General features: G+C 37.8%; 1 protein-coding gene across 1 annotated transcript in view; it reads right to left on the minus strand.

The window, feature by feature from the left end:
• Positions 1-3,617: 3,617 nt before the first annotated feature.
• LOC107561529 (calcium/calmodulin-dependent protein kinase type II delta 1 chain) overlaps positions 3,618-25,890 on the minus strand; it is a 149,938-nt gene continuing 127,665 nt past the window's right edge. The window contains exons 16-20 of the mRNA XM_016245993.1: positions 24,470-24,769; positions 7,164-7,239; positions 6,977-7,071; positions 5,887-6,120; positions 3,618-4,002 (exon numbers count right to left, since the gene is read on the minus strand). Of these exons, the coding sequence (XP_016101479.1) occupies positions 5,888-6,120; positions 6,977-7,071; positions 7,164-7,239; positions 24,470-24,769 (704 nt within the window). The 3' untranslated portion in view covers positions 3,618-4,002; position 5,887. The remainder of the gene's footprint in view (positions 4,003-5,886; positions 6,121-6,976; positions 7,072-7,163; positions 7,240-24,469; positions 24,770-25,890) is intronic.

The raw sequence follows: 25,890 nt of genomic DNA on the forward strand, positions 1-25,890 counted from the left end.
TTAAAGTATTACTGAATTCAATGATAATTTAAATCCCCCTCCAAAACTGTGCTCGTGGGCTTGACTTGTATCCTCCCTGTTTGTGATGATCCTCTAGGTGCTTACAGTAGAACTCAGAATAGGGAGGGAAAGTGTTTAAAATTTTGACTGTTTTTTTTTCTTTCCTCTGCTGTTGCTGCAATGATGTAAAATAATAATAATAATAATAATAAATGAAACATTAATATCACTGTTGCCTTATTTTCTATTAGGAAAATATGCAGAATTTAAGAATTTTGTGTTTAGGTGAAATAAGAATTTCAGAGGAGACAGGCAAATATTGCCTTAATTGAGCCTTGATGCAATTTCGTTTAACAATTTACATTTACATTTAGTCATTTTGCCGACGCTTTTATCCAAAGCGACTAACAATTGTGGAATACATAAAGTGATTCTTCTTAAAGAGGCAAACAGACCCAGGAAGTGCTTGAAATACCAAGTTTTAGGCATTGTTCAAATAAGTACAAGCTAGAAAAGGGAAGGAATAAATAAAGAGAGAGAAAATTGTTTTGTGTTATGCGTCTAAAGATTTCTTATGCATCTCACAACATGCAAGAGTAGCCTATGTCGTGTATGAAAGTCTGTGTGCGTGCAATTACAAATGCTTAATCATTTGTAATTGTGTAGGCCTATGCACTGTGATTGATTGTAGCTGAAATTTTTAAGAACTTGGTAAGAAAGAATAATCAAATACAAGTTCAAAATTTGCAGTTTCTGGATTTTTTTTTTTATTTCTAGAAAATATTCACATCTTACTTTAAATGTAGCCTATATGTAATGTAAAGGTACTGTAATGTCACTGTAAACTTATATAATTTAGGAGATGTACGTAAAAAATAACTATTTGGACATTAGGCCTACATATATCTTCAAATTATATCCATTACATTAAATGTTTAACTTTTTTTTTTTTTGTATTTTGGCCCAGTTCACTGTCATGTAGCTGTAAAAATAGTTGCCTGCTGACATTGAAATATACTGTATATACATCTTCAAGACTAGATAGACACAAGTGAGTTTCTCTTTATTATGCACGTTAGGTTTCTATCAGGTAGGTGTAAATGTGAGTCGGCCTGTCTGGTTTCGTTCGTTAAAGTTAACTTTTTCAAAAAACAATCGCTGTCACCTTACATGTTCAGGTAAAATCGAATTTTCTCCGGTCATTGTTAAAAAACAAGCTAACAAAACTTCATAGCTAGCATTAGTGAAGCGGTCAGAATATTTCTGCCTCCAGCTAGGCTCTGCCCGCAGAAAAAAATGTCACATTGTTTACTAACTGAAAGGGGTCTATAGTACTTTCGGTGCCCTGTAGATGGCGATATCACTTCTTTTGTAGCAAAAAAACAAAAAAAAGGTGCCATGCAAAATGTAATGTAATTGCAACATTCATTACAAATGTAGTGGAGTAAAGAGTACAGATACGTATTCAAAAATGTAGTGAAGTAGAGAGTAAAAGTTGCTAATATCTTTGATAAACCTACAGTGTCTAAATACTCACGTACAGTAAGGAATTACATTTACTCAAATACTTTACACCTCTGAAGTAAAATAATGGATTGCTGATGCTTGTTCTAAATTGTGGCAGCTGATGCAAACACAATTTAAATGACATGTTTAGCTTTAATACCCATTAGACCTAGTAAAAGTAATATTAGGAAAAAAGCCTGTCCAAAGCCAGTCTCAACTTTTTTGGCAAATGTGATGCGTGATGGATTTGCAAGTTTATGTATGTCTGTGAAACTGTGCTGAGGTTTTTATATTGCGAAGAAACATTCAGCGTACTTTGTAATGAACAATAGCACGCACAATTTCAATAGTTTAACTGATGATTCAGAAATGGTTTGGGCAAACTCTAGATTATTTAATCCTATACAGGCTTTCTACAAAGTGAGATTTAAGTAAAAAAAAACAAAAATTGAAAAGGAAATTTGGTTAATAAGCATATTTTTCCACAGCAATGACAGCATATACAGTACATATAGCATGCATTAATGGCAAAATAAAACAAAAAGAAAATAATGTTTCACTCTCCTTATCTGATCTTTTTTGTTAACCAGCAGACATTAAATGAATATTCTGAATTATACAATTTAAGCAGCATGTGTCAATTACTATTACTCATTGTACAGTACAACAATGAATCTCTACAAAATTGGATCAGCAAATTTGCCTAAATCATCTCATCGAGGTGGAGCTACTCTTCTAGGCAGATGAAGTTATGGTGATCAACTGCATACCACATATGTTTGTAGAATCATAAAGGCTTTATTTGTGCTTAATTTTAATTAAATATTACTTTACTAATAAGCTTAGAAACAATATATACCTACTATATTGCAAACTATTCCACAAAGCTCAATCTGATGTTCGATTAAGTTTAGATGGAATTAACTTTTGACAATAATAAAATCAAAATGATGTCAATACAAGTATTTTGCAGAAATCACACATTTTATTAGATGTTTTACATATTTAGAAATCTATCAAGTCATCTTGTAATATCCTTATTCTATAATGTTGTACTGTAACTTGTTATATTACCATAATGAACTGGAGTTAGAAGAATCAAAATTGTATCTGACAATCTGCCTGTTTTAATAGTACATTGTGGCATCACCATGTTTTCAGATATTTATCGTTTTTAGCAAGTAATTGTGTGTAGTGAATTATGGGTAGAAATTTATTTTACAGTCCTGTTTCTCATGTACATGCTTTGTACTTATTATAGTAATTACAATAACTACTGTAGGTACTAACCCTGAACCTACCTCTAAACCTAATCCTACCCCATGTAGTTACCTAATATTACCAAAACGTTCTTATGTAGGTACACTGTAAGTACATGTAAGTACACATACTTTAAAATAAAGTGCAACCGAATTATGTGTACAGAACACTGAATTTATTCTATTTGACCATCACCCATGAGATCTCCAGTCAAGGTTTGTCTGTCAAGACAGAGATTCATATAACAAATGGTCAGAAAGGTTTTGGATCTGTATGAGAGATGAATAAGAATGAAAAGTCATGCATTATTCATAAAATATAAAAATGAGAATGCAACCTGTTCGATTTTCCTCAAGGAGTACCACAAATTACAGTGAGAAGCAGACACATTTGAAAATGTACACGATTAAGTTACCACCAAAAAACAAACAAAAAAAAAACACACAAAATTCATTGAAAAGCAAGGAAAAACTTATCTGGCGTTGCTAGCCAATTACGTTTTTTACAGAATGAGCATATCTGGTATAGTGAAGTGTGAGTTGTTACATTATTTATTCATATATTCAGATGTATAATAACTGTATGACAATTCATGGGCAATAATGATAATAAAAATAAAATAAAAATCTCTAAACCTTTTCCCCTCTCAAAATGTTGGATTATCCAAGAAAATAGCACAATATGTCCTATGTGTTCTAACAAACTATTAATACTCCAAAGTGTAAAGCAGAAATAGCACTTCACATAATGTACATCACTGAAAACCATTAGCAAGCTCATATATCTGTCATTTTAAGAAATAAGTAAATCTTGGATCTGTCATAAAAAATTTAATGACAAATTCAATAAAAAAAAAACCTTGATTAATTATTTTCTGATATACAGTACCCCTGTACCCAAACACCACATATTACTAACAAATGGCTCCATATATTTTGTTATACAAAAATGTAACCCTTTAAAAAAGATTAAAGTACTAAGTAAGAACATGCCTTTCACATAAATGAGTATAGTGTGTAAACAGCATACTCAGTACATGTAAATGTGCTCACATACAAACACACCACATCCTGATCTGAAATGACTATCCAACCTTCTATATTCTATAAGTCCAACAGTAAATGTAAACAAGACTCTGGTACAGTAGAGCAAACTATGAAGATCATGGTTGAGTTAGGCCAGACACTTGTTGAAGCTCAGTTGACAGGAAAGGCTGTGCTCTGGAGCCCTTATTAACTGAAAAAGAAGAAGAAATAACATATTACCTCATCACAAATATTATTTCTTACTTTTTTATACACTGACCAAGTTTTAACTTGTAACTTTTTAAGGGATGGGTTTGCATCAAAACAAAAATATCCACTATGTGTCACTTTAACTCTCAAAAATAAAGGTTTTTATCTATGGAACCTTTCCATTACACAAAAGGTTCTAAATATTGGAAAAAGGTTCTTTAGATTAGGGTTAGTTCACCTAATAATTAAAATTAACTCATCATTTACTCACCCTATTGTTTTTTTTAATGCTGTATCCACCTGATATTTCCTGTAAGAGTGGTCGCGACCATTTGGAAATTTTGTCATGTCCAGCTTTTTTTAGCTGTACAAAACAGCTCGTTTTGCTGCTTGATATTGCAAACTAATGTGTCTTACCATATTACTTTAATGTATTATCACACTGGTTTGTAGTGCACACAGTTTTACCATTTACTGCACTATTCTTCTCATTATTTCCCTACAGCAGCTAATAAACCAGAAGTCTTCTGCATTCAAAAATAAAGTTGATACTTCTTTTTCAGATCACTTTTTTTTTTTCAGGTCCCATGTGACACATCGTATGTTCCAAGGGACATACAATAGGGTTTGGTGAAAAATAAACTTTGATTTACTTTATTTAACGTCCATAGTTTTTATCTATGGATCCTTTCCATTACACAAAAGGTTCTAAATATTGGAAAAAGGTTCTTTAGATTAGGGTTAGTTCACCTAATAATTAAAATTAACTCATCATTTACTCACCCTATTGTTTTTTTTAATGCTGTATCCACCTGATATTTCCTGTAAGAGTGGTCGCGACCATTTGGAAATTTTGTCATGTCCAGCTTTTTTTAGCTGTACAAAACAGCTCGTTTTGCTGCTTGATATTGCAAACTAATGTGTCTTACCATATTACTTTAATGTATTATCACACTGGTTTGTAGTGCACACAGTTTTACCATTTACTGCACTATTCTTCTCATTATTTCCCTACAGCAGCTAATAAACCAGAAGTCTTCTGCATTAAAAAATTAAAAAGTTGATACTTCTTTTTCAGATCACTTTTTTTTTTTCAGGTCCCATGTGACACATCGTATGTTCCAAGGGACATACAATAGGGTTTGGTGAAAAATAAACTTTGATTTACTTTATTTAACGAAAATCTACTGCAGTTTACTCGCTAAGAAAAGCGCACTAAGAAAAGTTGTGAGAAATCAAGATGTATCTGTATAAAAATGTGACAAAATATAATCCATGTATTTTTTTCTCTGAGGTGATATTATCTGTTGTATTTGCCGCAACAAGAAGTTGACGTGTTCAACTGTCAACTGTCATTCTGACTTATGTGACAACCGGATTTCCGGTCCGGAGATATTCAACTCAGTACATACAGCATTTAACTAACACTTTTTTGTGTTTTTATTCATCTTGATTTATCAAGTATCATGAATGTGCAGTCAAGTACAGAAGACCGACAGTTGTGATACTACGATATTTTTGCAACATTTTTTAAAAAGCTTGATGTTGGTCGCTCTCCACTGCCATTGTATAGACGAGCACGAACAAGATTTTTTTTTAAAATTCTCGTTTCGTGGTCTGAAAAAAAAATAGAACCCTTTAAGAAGTGTTCACTAAAAGGTTCTTTTGGGAACTCAAAATGGTTTTCACTGTGAAAACCTCCTTTAGGAATTTTTATTTTTAACAGTATAGCACCCTTTTGCTGTAACAAAGAATACAACACTTACTTGTTTTTCTTTAAAAGCTAGTCCAGAACCAGGTCAACATTAATCAGCATTAACTAGCCTGGACAAACAGGTCTCTTTAACAGAGATGTTTGGGATCATGCACACACATAAACACAGACCTCACTTGGTGGGCACAGTTGGTGAGCCAGAGCGATGGAAGTGGATGTTCTGCCATTTGCCGTCACGACGATGCCAGACACGGGTTTCTTCAGACTGCATAGTGTGAGGCATATTGTTGACATCCATGTATTGGGTGAGCCGTATATAAGCGATGCATGCAGCATCCTCACCAATTAGGTGTACATGAGGGTTCAGCAAGATGGTGTGGATGGGTTTGTGACCTTTGGAGAGCGCTAGAGCAGAGGGACAATAATGCTTATGGTTTTGTGTCATTCAAGGCACTTTCACCTTTATCAAAGACATTAAAGTTATTAAAACAATATGCATGCAAGTGGATACAATTAATTAGATTAAAGGACACATTCAATTTAGTCAAAAAGCGTGTAAAATTCAGTAGATTTTATAAACACATCTTCATATTATTTTTTCTGTGGAACTCAAGTTTTTTTTTAAATAATATCCTTCTAAACCTTTAGAAATATACCATAAAAGAGGGGACAGCCAAGCATCAAAATGACAATAAATAAAAAAAATAAAAATGTCATGAACGAATCCACACAGCTAATGAGTTTAATATAGTATATGATAGCTTTTTTTTGTGAGGAACCATCCAAAAATTAGTTTTCACTGTTAATCTTCTCTTCCAATGTAGCTCTCACATCAAACTTGTCACATGAAGATACATTGTGTGAGGTTTGACATGAATAAAACGGAACATTGTTTGTTCTCACATGTTGTGGCCGATGCTATAACTGATGTACCACCTGAGCATCAAGTTGTAAATCAAACAAAAATACTTCTTAAAAACATACTGTAATATTCTCTATTTCAAAATGTCTAATTTACTGTAATTCACTGTTTCTTTTTAATTACTTTAAAAATAAATTTACTAACAAATGTTGTTTCAAAGTAAATCCTACAAAAAAAAAATTGCTCTCTTGAACTTCAACTTGCTCTAATCCTAACATTAAGCTATAGCATGGCTTCAGAAGATTTGGAATATATACATATATTTTTTCTTGATAGCCCACTCACTTTCTTAGTATAAAAACATCAATTATTCCTTTAACATGTAACATCATGTCTTACAGTTTTCAAAGTAGAACCTGTGGAAATCTGTCCCCTCCACTAGGTTTCCCAAAGCTTCAGGTTCAAAAGATGTCAGTCCAGGGTCACACATTTTCCTGTGGAATCCAATATAATATAAAAAAACGAAAATACATAATAAATCATTCTTTAACAGAGTGAAGGCAAAACATGAAATAAAAACACTCACGTGTAAGCTTCAAAATCTCCATTATTAATGGCTTCGATCAGCAGCTCTGTGACTTTAATTATCTCCTGTTTCCGTGCTAAAGCACATAAAGGCAAAGAAGGGGGGAAAAAACTGTGAAAAAGTGTGCAAATGACTGTAGTCATCATCCTTTAGCTGAGGAACAGACCAGACTGTGAAATACATACATTTTAAACAATAATACAGTGCAAACAGTGATGTTTGATTATCCAGTGAATGGGTCTTATGAGTCGGTTCTTTAAATTGAATCAAACAGTCTGAAAGGAACTGGCCAGCTACCAATGTAAATCAAATGTTAACCCCTTACTCCCTAAAGTTTGACTATGTGGAGAACTGTCCTGTTTTATGTATACCTTTAGAAAGCAATTTATTAATTCAACCTTTTTCAAGCCAAGAAAATCTTCATGAACAGAAAGATTACAGAAAGGCACCCCAGGGACCTCCTATTCTATAAAACTGGGTGTTGCATTTTTAGCCTGGCCAGTAAGAATGTGTTAAGTACCATGTTAATTTATTTACTTTTTAATGATTCTTGCATTTTAAAGCTGATAAAATAATCATTTTTAATAATTACAATTTTTCAACATTTCTGCTTGTTTAGAATATGAACTAGTAAGCCTGAACTGCAATGCCTTCATTCTTTTGAGTCAGTTCTAGTGCTGTCAAAATGAAAAAATTTTAATGCAGGAGATAATTTTTTTTCAGTTTAACACATTAAAAATATTTAACACAATTAATGCAGGGGTGGACCTAGGGTTGGCCACCTCACTCACATCTGCTGCTTCTGTCTCTTTTTTTCTTGATAAGAATTGCATTTATTTAGATGCAGAACGTCTTTATGACCACATTAATTTTCCAAAAAGGCGATTAAAGCTGCCTTAAAACTGCGCATGCATGTTATTTATGAATCACATTTAAGAACATGTCTCTGAAATGTAGTGGTTTTCAAAACTGTCCTGGAGCAGCCCAGCACTCTCCCTCATCTAACACACCCGATTCAACTCGTCAGCTCATTAGTAGAGACTTTAAGCCTTGAAGTGGGTCATAAAAGTAAAGAGTTGAGAGAAAATATGATGCAGATCTGCGTTGTGTTCAGCAGGGGCAGCTCTTAAAAATAACCTATTAAAAATAACCTATTAACCCAGCAGCTGGGATGTCTGTTAATCAAAGAAGAAAGGAAAAAAGTGGAAATCAATAACTTTTGTAGCTTCAAAATGTATCTATATTTAATTTAGAATATAGTGTTTGATAACTTCAATTTCTGTATATTTATTATAATGGGTTTATGTGTAGATTGTTTTAAGTTCACTTAAATTCTAAGTTATTTTTTAAAGTCTAATAAATGTTAAAATTGATAGCTCTCAATTTTACTGTTGAATGGCTATAGTCAATGGTTAAATATTAGGGGGGGAAAGCAATTTCATTGAGACATCAGTAGTATTGCGATCAGTGATACTTGCCTTCAGTCATAAAAAAAGATGCCATTAAACAAATATTAAAAACATATATATTTATAAAAACCATAATAATGTATATTGAAATGTAGTTTAAATGTATTTAAAACACAAATAATGAAGTTTATTAGTGCCTATGGAGGGATTTTATTTTCTTGTTCTTCAGAGTATTTGGGGAATTGTGTTTTTCAGCATCTCCATGTAATGGGGATCAGAAAGAAATATCCTGGACAGTGCACAATGAATTGTTAAATAATGCACTTGTATTTTTTTGTTGTTTGGCTAATTTCTTAATCTAATTATATAGATTTGTAATCTGAAAGTCTCATAGAACAAATATAGCCCCTTAAAGTAGCTTCAAAATAGTACTGCTTTAACTTGTAATGTAGGCAAATTAAAAAAGTATGTTGGTACTGCATACTGTATTTAGTTTCTTGAGACAATCTACATAGTGTCAGAAGTGGTTAAATAAGACACAAGATCTCCCCTGCATTAATCTACTAATTTCTGATGAAAATATAGCTGACAACTGGAGCAAATTTGAAAAAGAATGGCACATATATTGTAATTCTGGTCTATCAGACAAAAGGAAGAGGGTGCTCCATCACACAGACCAGCATATCAAGCTCTAGTTCATGATTACCCTACCAAGTGAACTGCAGAAGTGCAGTGCAATTCAAAAACTCAAAATTCAGCTGGGTGAATGAACTGGACACATCTCTAGATCCACCTGATTACACCTACTATTGTGGAACAGTGGATTATGTCACTCAGAAAAGTGAAACAACACTGCGACTAAAGCATGGGTCTGGCCAACAAAAAAAAAAGAAGGTTGACACAGGAGCTAAATGCAACATTACTGTATATCTCACCAACAACTAAACCTCATTCTACCCTCAGCTCATATAAACACTAATGAAAAAGTAAACCGGGGGTACAGTCAGTGGCGCCCCCTGGATGTGTGGCCAAAAAATTACTCATTGCAATGAGGGAATAAATTATGGCTGAGCTTGAGATAATGACTGTGGTTCTGTAAGGATATGTATAGACTCAAAAAGAAACTTGGGAACATCATCCCCTGAAAACCGGTCAATGTTGACATGACGTGTGCCAAGGTCTTCAGTATCCATGACTCAAAATGCAGATTTTGGCAAATCCCTTTAGATGATGTATTATTTAAGATGACAAGCTAAAGGATATTGTGTCTAGTCCTCCAGTTCTTTGACACCATTGCTCTCTCCGCTGATGCATCCCAACATGGACCAAGACACTATTACGGATAATGCACGGCAGTTTGTAATTATTATTTTTTTAGATTTTGTACATACATACACTTTGAGCACATTTGGAGAAGCCCTCTCTGCTACTCTCTAATGACCTTGCAGAATATGCAGTGCAATCTGCCAAACATCTGCTGGAGAAGTACTATAGGGAGTGAAGTGACATAAAAGCTGCTTTACTTCATATGTATAATCTTTCTTCCACAGGATGACCTGCCATCCTCTGCCCAACTCCTCCTCTCCAGGTGAATGAGCTGAGCTCAAGGCAGGCTGACACTTTTTGTATGCCTCAATGTCAAGGCAGTACTGGCCAGGAGGATAAAGAAAAGCAAAGAATATTATGGCGAAGCGATTAGTCAACAGAAGAGACGGATGTCAGCACATGAGTGTTTTGCATAATACTTGGTTATAGATCTGTTGTTTAAATTATTACTTGCTGCTAGGAAGGAATAATTCGTTTTCTACTATGTATTTTCGTTGGAGTTTGTATTTTTGATTGCACTTACTGGTAATTATAATAATTGCCCTCGGCTAAGAAGGAGCCTGTGTTATTTGCATTGCACCCTTCCTTCACTGAAGTGCGAACTGTAGTTTCGATTTGAGCAACTGCCCTGCTATAGGCTATTGGCTGTGCTAATTAGAAGGCACTCACAGCTGTTTTCACTTTAGTGTCTTAGACTGTGTATTTATTTGATGTCTGTGCATTGATGCGGAAGCATCATCGGAAGTGTTCAACCCTTGTTTTCAGCCTCCTTGTGTGAAGACCAACAAGTGTAAAGACCTGCAACTTTACCTGCGTGACTTCACCGAGCAAAAAACTTAAGTATAATATTTATCTTCCCTTTACACACTCTCCTTTTCTGTCTTCTCTTTTCCACCTCCATCATGTGTTTCCAAAACATTCCGGTTGTCTCTCGACAACGCTCTAACGTCACACGCAGACGGCAACGCAATCTTGCTAACCTGCGTCCTATCTGTACATCTACTGTACCTCTTTCTTTCTCTGTGGGTCTCTGGAAATGTCAGTCAGCTGTCAACAAAGCAGACTTCATTTATGCTTTTTCTTTACAATCCACACTCAGCATCTTGGACTTGACCGAGACCTGGATTCGTCCAGAAGACTCAGCAACCCCAGCTGCTCTGTCTAACCATTTATCTTTCTCTCACACCCCCCGTTAGGTTGGCCAGGGTGGGGGCACTGGTCTGCTCATTTCTAACAATTGGAAATACTCAACCCACTCTCCCCTATGCAATTATAACTCATTTGAATCTCATGCGATTACTGTAACAGCTCCTATAAAACTCCAGCTTGTGGGTAATTTACCCCCCTCCTGGGCAAATTCTAGCCACCTTCCTAGAGGAGCTGGATGGGCTGCTTTCCTCATTTCCCTAGGATGGCAGTCCACTTTTAGTCTTTGGCGACTTCAACATTCATTTGGACAAGCCTTATGCTACAGTCTTTTATTCACTCATTGCTTCATTTGATCTCAAACGACTTACCACTACAAGCACGCACAAATCAGCTTGACTTCATTTACACACGCAATTGTACTGCAGACAACATTTTGGTAAAACCCCTTCATATCTCTGACCATTTCTTCATTACATTTAAACTACATTTTGCAACCTGTGTGCCACCAACCCCTATACCAGTTACTTTTAGACGAAACCTACCCTCCCTTTCCCCCTCCTATCTTTCCTCTATAGTATCCTCTCTTCCCGCACATACCCATTTCTCATCTCTGGATGTGAATGCAGCAACTAACACTTTATGCTCTACTTTAACCTCTTGTCTAGACAATATTTGTCCTCTCTCCTCAAGGCCAGCATGGGCTGCCCCTTCTAACCCCTGGTTATCCAATGTTCTTCGTGAGCATCAGACCAAACTCAGGGCAGCAGAGAGAAAATGGTGCAAATCAAAAGATCCGTCAGACCTGAGTATGCATCAGTTTTTGCTTTCATCTTTCTCTGCTTAAGTCCATACTGCCAAATCTTCCTACTTCCACAATACGATCAACAGCGCTCCAGACACATGTAATCTCTTCAAAACATTCAATTCTCTCCTCTGTCCCCCTCCACCACCTCCCACCACTTCTATAACAGCTGATGATTTCGCCACACTCTTCACGGACAAAACTAGAACAATCCGTAATCAATTCTCAGCCCCACACACACAGGACTTCAAACCAATCACACCCACTGCTAAAACTCCCATCTTCTCCTTCTGTCCCCTCACGGAGGCAGAAGTATCAAAACTTCTCCTCTCCAGTCATCCTACAACATGCCCTCTGGACCCAATCCCCTCACACCTTCTCCAAGCAATCTCTCCTACACTCTTACCAGCACTCACACACATCATCAACACATATCTCCTCACAGGCACCTTCCCGACTACATTCAAGCAGGCTCAGGTAACCCCACTGCTCAAAAAACCTACATTAAACACTTCACTTACAGATAAATACAGACCTGTCTCTCTCCTTCCAATCATAGCGAAAACCCTCAAACGAGTTGTTTTCAACCAGGTATCATTGTTTCTTTCACAGAACAACAAACTGGACGCTAACTAGTCAGGTTTCAGGAGTGGCCATTCAACTGAGACTGTGCTAATGTCAGTCACTGAAGCCCAGCGGCTTGCAAAAGCTGATTCCAAATCATCAATTCTTATTTTTCCTGGATCTATCTGCTGCTTTTGACATGGTGAATCATCAGATCCTCCTGTCCACCCGCTCATCACTGGCCATCACAGGGATTCCACTTCGCTGGTTTGAATCCTATCTCACTGGTAGGTCTTTCAGGGTGGCCTGGGAGGGGAGGTATCCAAAGCACATCAACTGGTCACTGGGGTTCCTCAGGGATCAGTTCTTGGACCCCTCCTCTTCTCCATATACACTACATCACTGGGTCCTATCATACAGGCACATAGCTTCTCCTACCATTGCTATGCTGATGACATACAGCTCTATCTCTCATTTCAACCAGATGATCCAACAGTAGTTGCACGGATCTCAGGCTGCCTGGCGGACATCTCAGCATGGATGAAAGAACATCACCTACAGCTCAACATGGCAAAGACTGAGCTTCTTGTCTTCCCTGCCACTCCAACTCTACAGTATGATTTCACCATCTAGCTAGGTTCTTCTACAATTACCCCATCAACTTTGGTCAGAAATCTTAGTGTAATCTTTGATGACCAGCTGACCTTCAAAGACCACATTGCAAAGAATGCTCGATCTTGCAGGTTTGCATTGCACAACATCAGATTGATCAGGCCCTTTCTAACGGAGCATGCTGCACAACTTCTTGTCCAGGCCCTTGTCATTTCTAGGCTGGACTACTGCAATGCTCTTCTGGCTGGACTTCCATCAAGCACAATCAAACCTCTACAAATGATTCAAAATGCAGTGGCACGACTGGTCTTCAACGAGCACAAACGAGCTCATGTTACATCTCTCTTTATCTCCTTGCACTGGCTACCGGTTGTGGCTCGCATCAAGTTCAAGACATTGATGCTTGCATATAGAACAGCCACAGGCTCAGCACCCGCCTACTTCCACTCACTACTACAAATCTACATCCCCTCCAGAAGTCTGAGATACGCTAGTGAGCAACGCCTCGTGGTACCATCACAGAGAGGCTCAAAATCACTTTCCAGAACATTCTCATTCACTATTCCTGGCTGGTGAAATTATCTTCCCACCCCTATCCGGAATGCTGAATCCCTGACAATTTTTAAGTGACAGCTGAAAACTCATCTCTTTCAACGCTACTTGACTTCATCTTAAATTAAAAAAAAAAAACTTTGTCTTTCTCTTTATTTATTCCTTCCCTTTCTAGCTTTTACTTATTTGAACAATACCTAAAATTTGGTATTACAAGCACTTCCTGTGTCTGTTTGCCTCTTTAAGAAGAATCGGTTTATGTATTTCCCAATTGTAAGTCACTTTGGATAAAAGCATCTGCAAAATGACTAAATGTAAATTATGACTGTAATGCCTATAGTCTTTTGCCTTTACAACTGGGTCAGATGCAGGATGCAGACATGGTTTCGACATACTGGTGGTTGCACAGGGCACTGCTCCTCAAACCAACATCTATGTGGTAACCTTTCAAGGCACACAGTACATATACAAAATTGATGTCTCATTCTCCATGTTCCAAGAGCCTGCACCCACTGAATTCACAGAGAATGATCACAGGTCCCCCTCGCAATCTTCATTTGCAGTATTACCATCTCAAATCAAAGTACCTGCCACTAGTGCCACTGATTGCTCAATGGCAAATTGCTCAGCCTAAAATCACTTGTTCAGGCAGAGTGAGCCATCCTATCTCATGTTATCACGACTAATGAAATGGCTAAGGACATCCTTCTAAGTTATTTACAGTGTTTACACGTTATGCAACAATTCAGTCATTTTTGCAAAAAAAACCTGAAACATATGCTTGGTGTATTCAGTTAGTGGTCATTAGCTTACAGAGAGGGATATAGAGTGTAAATATTGCTCTAGTTATTTGCAGAGATAATTCACCACAAAAATTTAAAAAAAAATTAACTCACCCTCATGTTGTTCCAAACCTATAAAACTTTAGTTCATCTTCAAAACACAAATTGAGATATTTTAATTAAAACTAGAGAGGTTCCCTATCGAACGGTCTCTCCTGTTGCATTAAATGCATATTGGAATACTGAAGCCTGATTTGTTCACGTTTGTGTAGCTGCACGAACAAATGGTGCTTCAATCCGCCAAAAGGTGAGGAGCCGACTGCTAGATAAGTTGGCTTAGAGCACCATTAGTCAGAATTTTTCTCCTTCAGCGATGGAAATCATCTCTTCGCTGGACTCTGAAGAAGAGGCTGATGAAAGAAGCTCATTCTGCTGTTCGCCTTAGAAGAGCCCCTGGCAGAGAAAGATTGTCACACAAGCCTTCCCCTGCGACCATCCGGCAGATTAAAAGAGCAATTTTCTGAGCAAATTTGTCTGCAAAGTTGATTCAAACATGAGTGCCCCTCATCGGCTGCGAGCGGCTTGATTTTCTTTGCTGAATCTGATGAGGAAGGCCCCGTTTTTCCTGGAAGTTCATAGCGAACTCGCCAGGACATGGCATGCCCCCAATTCAGCGTGTATTAACTCCCCCACTTCTGCTGCTCTCACCATCGTTGATGTCGCTGAAGAAATAGGATATGGCAAGCTCCCCCCTCTTGAAAAGGCAGTTGCTGCACATCTGTGCCCTCCATCGGCTTTGCGGATGAAAGCCCATGCAGCACATCCATCTAAACACTGCAGGACGACTTCTGCTCTAGCAAACAGAGCTTATTTAGCGGCTGACCAGGCTGGCTCAGTGCTTCACACGATGGCAGTACTACAAGTGTTTCAGGCCAAGCTTCTCCGCAAAATGGACGAGTCCGGCCCAAGTCCTGGTGCCTTTAAGGAGCTGTGCACAGTGACCGAACTTGCTCTGTGCACTACAAAAGCCACAGCTCAGGCGATTGGTAAGGCCATGGCTAAATTGGTGGTGCTAGAGCACCGCCTTTGGTTTAATTGAACTGAGATGAGGGACGCTGACAGGGTCGCCTTCCTCGACTCTCCAGTCTCTCCAAAGGGACTGTGCGGCCCTGCTGTGGATGGATTCACCGAATATTTTACAGCAGCGCAGAAGTCATCGCAGGCCATGCATCACTTTCTGCCCAAGCGATCTAGTTCGGCACCTGCATCAAGTCACCAGAAGGCTCCATCTAAGCAGCAGCCTGCTATAGCTGTGCCCTCAACGACCCAGCCTCAATCCAAATCTGAACCTGGGCTTTCACAGCGCTTTCAGGTGGTGAAACACTACCCATTTCCTAAGGGCCAAGGACCCCGTCCACGAGTGACCCTCTAAAGCAGTCTTGATCAGTATGCAGAGAGGAAGAGGAGTGGGAGATGGAAGCTTTGTTTCAATTGGACCCGCCCTTCAGTGGCACCCTTTCCGCCCTTTCCCAAACAAAATTTCTCCTCTTCTCATAACCACGAATTTCAGTTCCCCACCCCAGAGCGGCAACCTGTCAATCAAGAAATTCAGACCGCTTGCCACCTGGCTCCAGGCTTGGAAAGCCATTCCGGATGTGTCAAGCTGGGTTTTAAAAACCATAAAAAGAGGTTACTTGCTCCATTCAAACTTCGGTACAGGACAATGATGCTCATGTTCTCCGGTCTGAAGTGCAAACTTTGCTTGCAAAAGGAGCTGTGGAGACAGTTCCTCCAGCAAACAGAGTTTTTACAGACGCTACTTTCTTGTTGGCAGGCAAATATGCCACAGGGACTGGTTTTTATCAGTGGATCTGAAATACGCTTACTTTCACATCCAGATAGCCCCTCATCACAGACCATTTTTGAGATTCGTGTTTGAAGGGGTGGCTTATCAATATACAGTCTTGTCATTCGGACTGTCTCTGGCTCCACACACATTTACGAAATGCATGGACGTGGCCCCATGGAAAACTTTTCGCCTGTTTCAGTCAGGTATCCCGTTGGGACTGACCTCCAGAAGGAAGGTGGTCACGACAGTTGCCTCCAACTCAGGTTGGGGAGCACTGTACAAGGGTGGACCGGCGTTAGGCTCCTGGTAAAACCTGGAGCAATACTTACACATCAACTGCCTCAAGATGAAGGCAGTTTTTCTAGCCCTGAAAACCTTCCTACCAGCCTTAAAGGGGCACCATGTCCTGGTCCGCTAGGAAAACATGATGGTGGTAGCCTTTATAAATCACAAGGCTCCAAATTGCGACCATTTTGGTCGCATATGCTCCCGAAATTTAATCTGTGCGACTTCAAAATCTATTTGGGAGCATCTGTGCGAGTGCATATAATTGTTGTTGTGCGACCTGTTTGCATTTCTCGAAAAACATTCAGAGTATGTGCCTTCTGAGTGTTGATACGCTGACCTGTCTGCCGTTCTATGAAACGTTAGGCTACATAACCAATTAAACTTCGTCTTTACATTCTTAACTTGAATGCTGATTTTAGATTGGTTAATATTAGCTGTCAATCACCCAGTCACTGCTTTCCGCTAACTACCGCGAGAAAAAGAAAGGGATGAAGAAGAAAGAAAATGAAAAGAACACTGACAGATTTCTTTTGTGAACCACCTAAAGTTACAAATAATGGTGCTGGTGATCACGATCATTTGGTGAATGTTGATCCACCAGCCGAATAGTAGTTGTACAGTTTTCGGAGAGAGTGGTGGCTGAAAGACTTCGAGTGGCTCCGCTATGAAAATGCACTGTGCTCTATGCACTGTATTCACTGTAAAGCCTGTGGGACGGAGTTTGCCGGTAACAGCGTTCGCCACCGAATCTACACATTTCGTAATTGTTGTTTTAGGATGTGCGGTTTGACATTATCGACTATATTGCAAAATCCAAACAAAACACACCTACAGAGAGTGCACGCATACATGACTGGAAGTCTATTAGGTTAGATTAGTGCGCATGCGCATTTAGAGTGCGTTCTTTCACGGCATGATTCAGTCTAATAAAATGCATCACAAAATTCAAGATATGGGGCCTTTACATCATTTCATATCGTTCAGGGGTTGGCTGTCCCTGATATACAGTAGTTAATCAATATCACAGGAAGAGTGCTGTTTCCTTCAAAAATCAGCATGATTACAAACGTGATATTGATTTTATACAACTCTTCAATAAAAAAAGAAGTTAATATTAAGAGACTTACGTTTTAGACACTATATTGCCTGTTTTTGCTCTATTTCACCAACAAAAATAATTCCAAGCACAGTCAAAGCGCTGTTTTGCGTCTCTGAGCAACATGAGGGCGTTTCGTTCCTGAATGAATCATTTGTTAAATGATTTGGTTCAATCACAATGACTCACTTATTAACAGTGACTTGCTGACACCTGCTGGCAGTTTTAATTTCACATTTAAAGTTTCAAATTAAGTAAAAAAGTTAATTTCAAGCCCTGAATCACCAAGGCAGTCTCAGGTCACGCTCCCTTCACAGGATGGTGCGGCACCTCCTTTTATGGGCACAGTGCAATCTCAGGTCATCAGACGGGTCAGGGAAGTCAAATGCTCGGTCCTCCTGGTGGCCGCACTCTGCAGGAATCAGACATGGTTCCCCAAGTTGATTCAGTTTCTATTGGCAGCCCCTTGGCTGATACCATTGAGGACAGACTTCCTCTCACAAGCAAGAGGCATGATTTGGCATTCCCTGCCTGAGCTGTGAAGCCTTCATGCTTGGCCACTCAACGGGAACCTTTACAGCTCTCAGTGAATGTGACTAATACTATTTTGGAGGCTAAAGCCCCATCTACTAGACGCCTCTTTGCCCTTAAATGGTCAGTCTTATCTGACTGGTGTGCAGCACGGAATGAAGACCCGTCTTCCTGTGACGTTATCTGTGCTAACTTTTCTGCAAGAGCTGCTGGATTAGAACCTCAGAGGGCTTACAGTGTCCTATCGGGGTGAGGGCCCCACGCCACCAGAGGAATGACCTCCTCCTGGGCGTGGTCCAGTGGGATTTTTATTGGTGATATCTGTGCAGTCGCTGGCTGGTCATCACCATCAAACTTTGCTAGGTTTTACAACTTAGACATCCCCCTCCAGGCACGGATTTTGTCTGCTTAATTCACATAATCCCCTCTGTGATTGAAATAGGTTCTGCTATGCAGTCCTCAGCCTAGTGGCTTGGGTCTCATAATTAGTCCATGCTTTATAGCAGCCCTCATTTCGAGCCCTCCGGGGCTTGGCTCGCAGAGCGGCTTAGTTGTGGTGGTTGAGGAGAGGGTAACACTTTATTTCGATAGTCCACTTTAGACTTTCTATTAACAGCAAGTAACTTTGCAACTACAAGTCAACTAGCAGTTAGTCGAGTATTAGTAGACTGTCTGCTTAATATCTTCTAACACTTTCTTTGTCAACTTATTCTACTAACCCTAAACCTACCCTAACAGTCTACTCTGAGAGTTAGTAGACATGTAGTTGCAAATTAATGAGAAATAGTTGACATGTAGTTGACATGTAGTTACAAAGTTACTTATAGTTAGTAGAATGTCTAAAGTGGACTATCGAAATAAAGTGTAACCGAGGAGAGACCCCCCCACATGATTGTAAAGCGCTTTGGGTGTACAACAATACACAATAAAATGCTACAGAAATGCATCATTCATTCATTCATAGTTCTGCACTTGCTAATAGCACACCGCTATTGGATGCGTTCCCCAAATGCATTCAAAGCAACGGGAGAGACTAATGGTTACTAATGCAATCTTGGTTCCCTGAGATAAGCTGCCGTGCTATAAGACTGCAAGCGAGTCGATGGCTGTCGCAGACAGTTGAAAGATTCTGATAAATGGCGCTCTTAGCCGACTTATACAGCAGTCAGCTCCTCCCCTTTTGGCAGGTTGAAATGTAATTTGTTCGTGCAGCTACACAAACGTGAACAAATCAGCCTTCAGTGTCAGAGAAAACAGGAGTTTCCCAAATGCGTTCAGCACAACGCTCATTCCCTTATCTCAGGGAACCGAGGTTACGTTAGTAACTGGAGCATTTCTGTCCCTCCATTGAAAGTGCAGATAACCAAAACTTTAAAGAGACCAAAATGTCATAAAGGTATCATAAAATAAATCAAAATTGAGTGGTTTAATCTCAGTCTTGTAAAGAGATATGATCACTTTATATAATGAACAGATTTAATTTAGGGTTTCATTCACATATAAATACATACATACAGTGGGTACGGAAAGTATTCAGACCCCCTTAAATTTTTCACTCTTTGTTATATTGCAGCCATTTGCTAAAATCATTTAAGTTAATTTTTTTTCCTCATTAATGTACACACAGCACCCCATATTGACAGAAAAACACAGAATTGTTGACATTTTTGCAGATTTATTAAAAAAGAAAAACTGAAATATCACATGGTCCTAAGTATTCAGACCCTTTGCTGTGACACTCATATATTTAACTCAGGTGCTGTCCATTTCTTCTGATCATCCTTGAGATGGTTCCACACCTTCATTTGAGTCCAGCTGTGTGTGATTATACTGATTGGACTTGATTAGCAAAGCCACACACCTGTCTATATAAGACATTACCACACTGTATATATTGTAACACATGATAAACCGGAAGCTTGTTTGTGCGTCATGTTAGAGCAAATTTCACTGGTTTTCACGCATCACGCACATATGCTCTATGTATGTCTTTAAATCATTGTTTAGATGTAAATAAAAGGCTAAATTAAAACCGTTCATCATATAAAGCGATCATATCTCTTCACAAGACTTGGATTAAACCTCTCGATTCAAATGGTTTACCCTGGGTTTTACCCTGCCTTATGACTTTTTGGAGATTTTCAAAATTTTGGTTACATTAATTTGTGTTTCAAAAATTAAACAAAGTCATACAGGTTTGGAACAATAGCAATAGAACTTTGTTATATGATGCACACACACACACACACACACACACACACACTGTATGTATGTGTGTGTATATATATATATATATATATATAATAAATTTTTTAGAGCTTGTTGAAATTGGCACTTTTAGGGTGTGTGCCAAAATGTGCCGTTTTTGTATTTGTCTCTTTAAATGCAAATGAGCTGGTGCTCCCCTCTCCCTTTTCAGAAAAGGGCGGAGCTTTAAGAGCTCATGTTTCAGCATAAAACTCAATTCGAATTTTGTACTTAAATATTATCAATATTCGAATTTCAAAGCATAATTTCAGTTGGGGGGGGAAAAGCTTTTGGCTTCTCTCCTAAGGCAACAAGAGGGCGCATCGAACAAAATATTATGCACGTTTCTTCAAAGCATAATAAAATAACACGACTATCTTTGAAAAAAGTGCATAATGTTTAAAATAATGTTTATAAACCTTATATAATTAAAGTTGCTTAAACAATTAGAAACAAAACAGAATCATGCATGTATGTATGTATAGTTTAAAACAAAGGACCGAAAACCAATCACAAAGAGTACTTTCTTCATTTAAAAACTTGAGATGCAGTAGGATGGGGAAAACCCGCCATAAAGTCTTGAGACATGCTTTTAAAAAGTTGAACTTACATTAATTTTACATGGCTTTCTAAACATGTGGCTCTCTTGTGCGAGACACGAGTGCAATGGTGATAGACGTCCCTCTAGAAAATGTGATAAATATGCGTTCTGTGTGAACGGTTTGGTTTCGGTTTTGACGTAAATAACATAATTTCCGCATTGATGTTCTTTTCCCCCGCAATATTTTGAATGAACAACATAGCAGCACTGCATCTAGTGGGTTCAACTGGATAGGCTAACAAAAGTATTAAAATGCAATGACACTTACATCGTCATCGCATCACGCACACCACTGATAAGGCTGCCTGACGCACACCTAAAATTCGAATGCAACATTTTTGCATTCGAATGTGGATTTTTATTTTAAATTCGACGAATATTCGAAATTCGAATTTTGTGTATGTATGTATGTATGTATAAATATGCTTTTTAGCTTCTTTAGCTTTGGTTTAAGCCAATGAAACTTGTAACATTTTCTTTCTCTCTTTTCTTTTTTTTCCTGGCAGACTCCCATCAAACTTTAGGCTGATTTGTTGTCCAACTCTTTGCATCTAAGGTTAAAATAAGCCTTCAGAACTCAAACCACACTCTTAAAAATAAAGGTGCTTCACGATGCCATAGAAGAACATTTTTGTCTAAATGGTTCCATAAAGAACCTTTAACATCTGAAGAATCTTTCTGTTTCACAAAAGGTTCTTTGTGGCGAAAGAAGGTTCTTCAGATTACAAAAAGGTAAGAAAGAGATGGTTCTTTAAAGAACCTTTGACTGCGTGGTTCTTTGTGGAACCAAAAATGGTTCTTCTATGGCATCGCTCGAAGAACCTTTTGAAGCACCTTTATTTTTAAGAGTGCAGGGGCTCAGAGTCACTTGTAACTCAAAGTGTTTAACTAAGATGTTCAGAAAATAAGACAAAGAGAAAGGAAAACTTAAAATAGCATCATATGACCCCTTTAATAGAAATCAAGCTGCTATAAAAAGTTAATTCAACAACAAAGTGCCTAATTTTTTTTAATAGAAAACAAGACTCTCCTTTAAACAATATTTGTATAAGCATATGTAAACCACTGAAACTTGCTGTTTTTTTTTTCAAATGCATGAGTGAACCCACAAACAAGCAAATCATCTACACACCCCCACATCTCATGATTCTAACACTGTGTCCTAATCAGACACTATGTGACAAGTTTTCAGCGACATTGTTCCTTCATCACTGAAAGCAAAATGTTATGTAAAGTGACAAAAATCACATATCAGAACATATGTAGTGTTTATTACTGCTATGTGGAGTGTAATTTTGAACCAATGTGATTATACTGTAGACGGGACTAGTCAGGGGGTGAGAGCAAGGAGTCAATGTTTAGCTGGTTAGCATGACCACTTTAGCCCCTGCTAGTATATCGAACTGCATTATTTGGCTGCAAAACGTTTTCTCCACTGACTACCTTTCAAAATAATCACAACTATTTCATTATATTACAGTGCCTGATGTTTATAGGGCTCTTAAAAACAAAAACAAAAACAAAAAGACTATTTTGCCCTGTCTGTTTCCGTTCATAGCTCAAGACAGGTGCTAGTGAATGGTTTGGGATTATGTGCTCTTGTGGTGCCATCAGCATTGGCATAATTTTCATGCAGCTCTAGAGTACACAAACAATCACCCATGAGAAAAGATGGCAGTTTTCTGTGGGGTCTTGTTCCAGCCTAACAACTGCCATTGAATGGAAATGCTAAAGGATAGATAGCTATTATAGATCTTCCAAGTTAAACAGAAAAAGCCTGTATTCCAGTTAGACTGTAAAATTGTGCTCTCTGACATGAAGCATCTTTGAGTTTACTATTTTTTTTATACTGTGCAATTATATTTTATTGCCACTAGAGGGCACTAATGCATCACAATAACCTTAAATGTCTTATTCCACCAGCACCTCAAGGGACACTTTACAATCAAAATGAGAAACAACCCCAGATGTTTGCAGTGATGCTTCAGTGCTTTGGTGACAGTGACAAAATAACAGCACCAAATTCACACACACACACACACACACACACACACACACTATCTTTTCAAACTCTAAATAAAACAAAGAGAATGGTATTGCTTTAGAGTGTGGAAAGCTTGTTTAAATATATACTCACTGTGTCCAACCAGGTTAACAAATAATAGTACATTTTTATCTTTCTCATGGCAAGGCTTGCTCAATGATTTTCAGAGCAAATGAAAGTAATTTGATTTCAAAGAGAGGTGGTGATTTGACTGATGCAAATGAGAAGAAAGAGCAACACAATGCTCAGAAATCCAATGGCAGTTCAGGCATATACTGTAATTGATTGTAAACAAGATAGATAATGTGATTGTAACTAACTGATTTTGGTTAGTCACAATATGATACATTATGTATAACTTTTTTTTAAAAACCTGATACATTGTCAAAATGAAATGTCTTGTTTAGTGGTAATACATTCCATTTGTGGTCAGTGGTTCAATAGTCATGGTTTCTGCAGCCCACCAATAAAGTTAAGCCAAAGAGCAGAATGCTTACTATTGACCAACAATACAGCATCTTGGGGAGCTGTGTAAGAACACTGTCAAAGGCAGTTTTTAATCTGTAATGTTAAAGTGATAGTCTATCCAAAAATGAAAATTCTATCATAATTTACTCAACCTCATGTTGTTCCAAATGTATGCATTTCTTTCTTCTGTGGAATGTGAAAGAAGATATTTTGAGTAACCAAACCATTTAGGTTCTCACGGACTTCCATTGTGTGGACAAAAATACAATGGACATCAAGGGAAAACAAAGAAAGTAATTCACACATATCTGGAACAACATTAGATTGAGTAAATGAGGATAGAATTTTCATTTTTGGGTGTAACCAGCAACCACCACAACAGGTGACCATTGTTTGCTTGGTTCTGTTGTATAATGTTGGGTAGGCTCATCCACAAAGAAATCTCATTCCATAAACGTAGAGTGCAGTGATCACCCATGTTTTCAGCAGACTTGGTTCCAAAAGTAATTTTTTTCATTTATTTTCTCCCCAGGCATTTAAAAAAAAATGGATGAAGACAAAACAATATCTCTATATAGAAAATGAATGTACAAAAAACTCCCTTATGGAAACGTATTGCACCATTTTTGGAGCTGCATGTATAGCTAAACCTTGATCTCTGAATCATTTTTACAGTATATATTCTTCTGGATATATATGACCTAACAAAAATTTACATAAATTCACCTTAAAAAGTTTCTGACTTAATCACACAACATCAAATTCTGTTACGGCTTTGAGTAGAAAGCCAGATCCAGCATCTAAAAATAAGATATCACTTGGCATAACTAACAGCAGCTGAGGTCATGTGTCTGTAAATCCCAGGGGAAAAAAGTATACACATCAAGTCATTTTTACTCATTTGCAATCATATCTACTGGTTCAGCTATCAGTGTACACCATTTTAAAACTGCATTGACTTCCTGTCTCCCTCCGCTGTCACTTACACTGAATGCTGATGTGGCTCTGGATTAGCTGAGACCGTTTGGGAGCAGCCTTGGGATTAATGCACTGGCCACAATCGGCTGTTGAGCTGACATAGAAGAATGCCAAAAAGGCAAATAGGAAAACAAGCAGGTAGAGTACCAGGAGGGCTTTGAGAATGCGGTTACAGCAGATTTCTTCAGGCCACATGTTTGGGAGGTACCAGCAGGATGAGACAGAGGAGGAAGTGGAAGAACAAGACTGCTGGGAATGAGATTGCTCGCGTTTGTACATTCTAGGAGGCGCGGTAGGCATGTGGTATACTGATTCTAGTAAATGTGGCATTTGGAGGGTATATTTATATGGGAAGAACATCAAGGACAGGATGAGTGGATGGATAGATATATGGATGGACAGACAGATTAATTAATGTGTGGACAGATTGGTGGACAGGAAATCAATTAAATTAAGACATGGATTGATAGTGGGAGGGTAAAAAGCAAGGGTAATATTGTTGAAAAGGGGAGGAAAAGGATAAAATGAGTAGAAATGACATCAGGTGAATAATAGATTTACATATTGTTTGCAGGGCATCCCCTGAAAACAAAGACATGAATGAAACAGAAAAAGGAATGGCAAATGGCACAGAAATATCTCCTTTTTAAATGCATTCATCATCTTTCACACTTTTTTTGCAGATGTATGTTATGAGTTCTATGGGTGCCTTTTATTGAAATGTAAAAAACACCCCGGAAAACCTTCTTTACGGGTTTGACATTATAGAGTTCGTTTCGGAAGATAAACCAGAACCAATTGCATAATTTTAAATTCGACAATTTGCATAATTGTATTTAATTTTCTGAATTGCATAATTTTTTTTAAATTTGCATAAATTGCACAATTTTTGTAGTTCATCTAAGCAATATATATATATATATATATATATATATATATAGATAGAGAGAGAGAGAGAGAGAGACAGACAGATAGATAGATATAGATAGATAGATAGATAGATAGATAGATAGATAGATAGATAGATAGATAGATAGATAGATAGATCATTGTTTTGATGGTCCCTTTTGAACATTTTGTTGACAATAAGTAATGTTGCGCCTACATGTCAACTAACTCTCATCAAAGTATTAGTAGACGGTTTGCTTAATATTTGCTAACTCTTTATTGTCATGGTCTCCCAACAGATATTCTACTGACTATAAGTAACTTTGCAAGTACGTCAACTTATTCTAACCCTAACCCAACCAGTCTACTAATACTCTATTAATACTCTAATGAGAGTTAGTAGACATGCAGGTGCAATGTTACTTATAGTCAACAGAATGTGTTAAAGGGACCATCAAAATAAAGTGAAACCGGATGTTTATATACAAAAGATCCTACTGTACAAATAGGTTTCTTTAAGCAAACAAAATATGGGGTATAA

The sequence above is a fragment of the Sinocyclocheilus grahami genome, unplaced genomic scaffold (assembly GCF_001515645.1).
Source record: "Sinocyclocheilus grahami isolate Dianchi unplaced genomic scaffold, SAMN03320097.WGS_v1.1 scaffold777.1, whole genome shotgun sequence".
NCBI classification, from domain to species: Eukaryota; Metazoa; Chordata; class Actinopteri; order Cypriniformes; family Cyprinidae; genus Sinocyclocheilus; species Sinocyclocheilus grahami.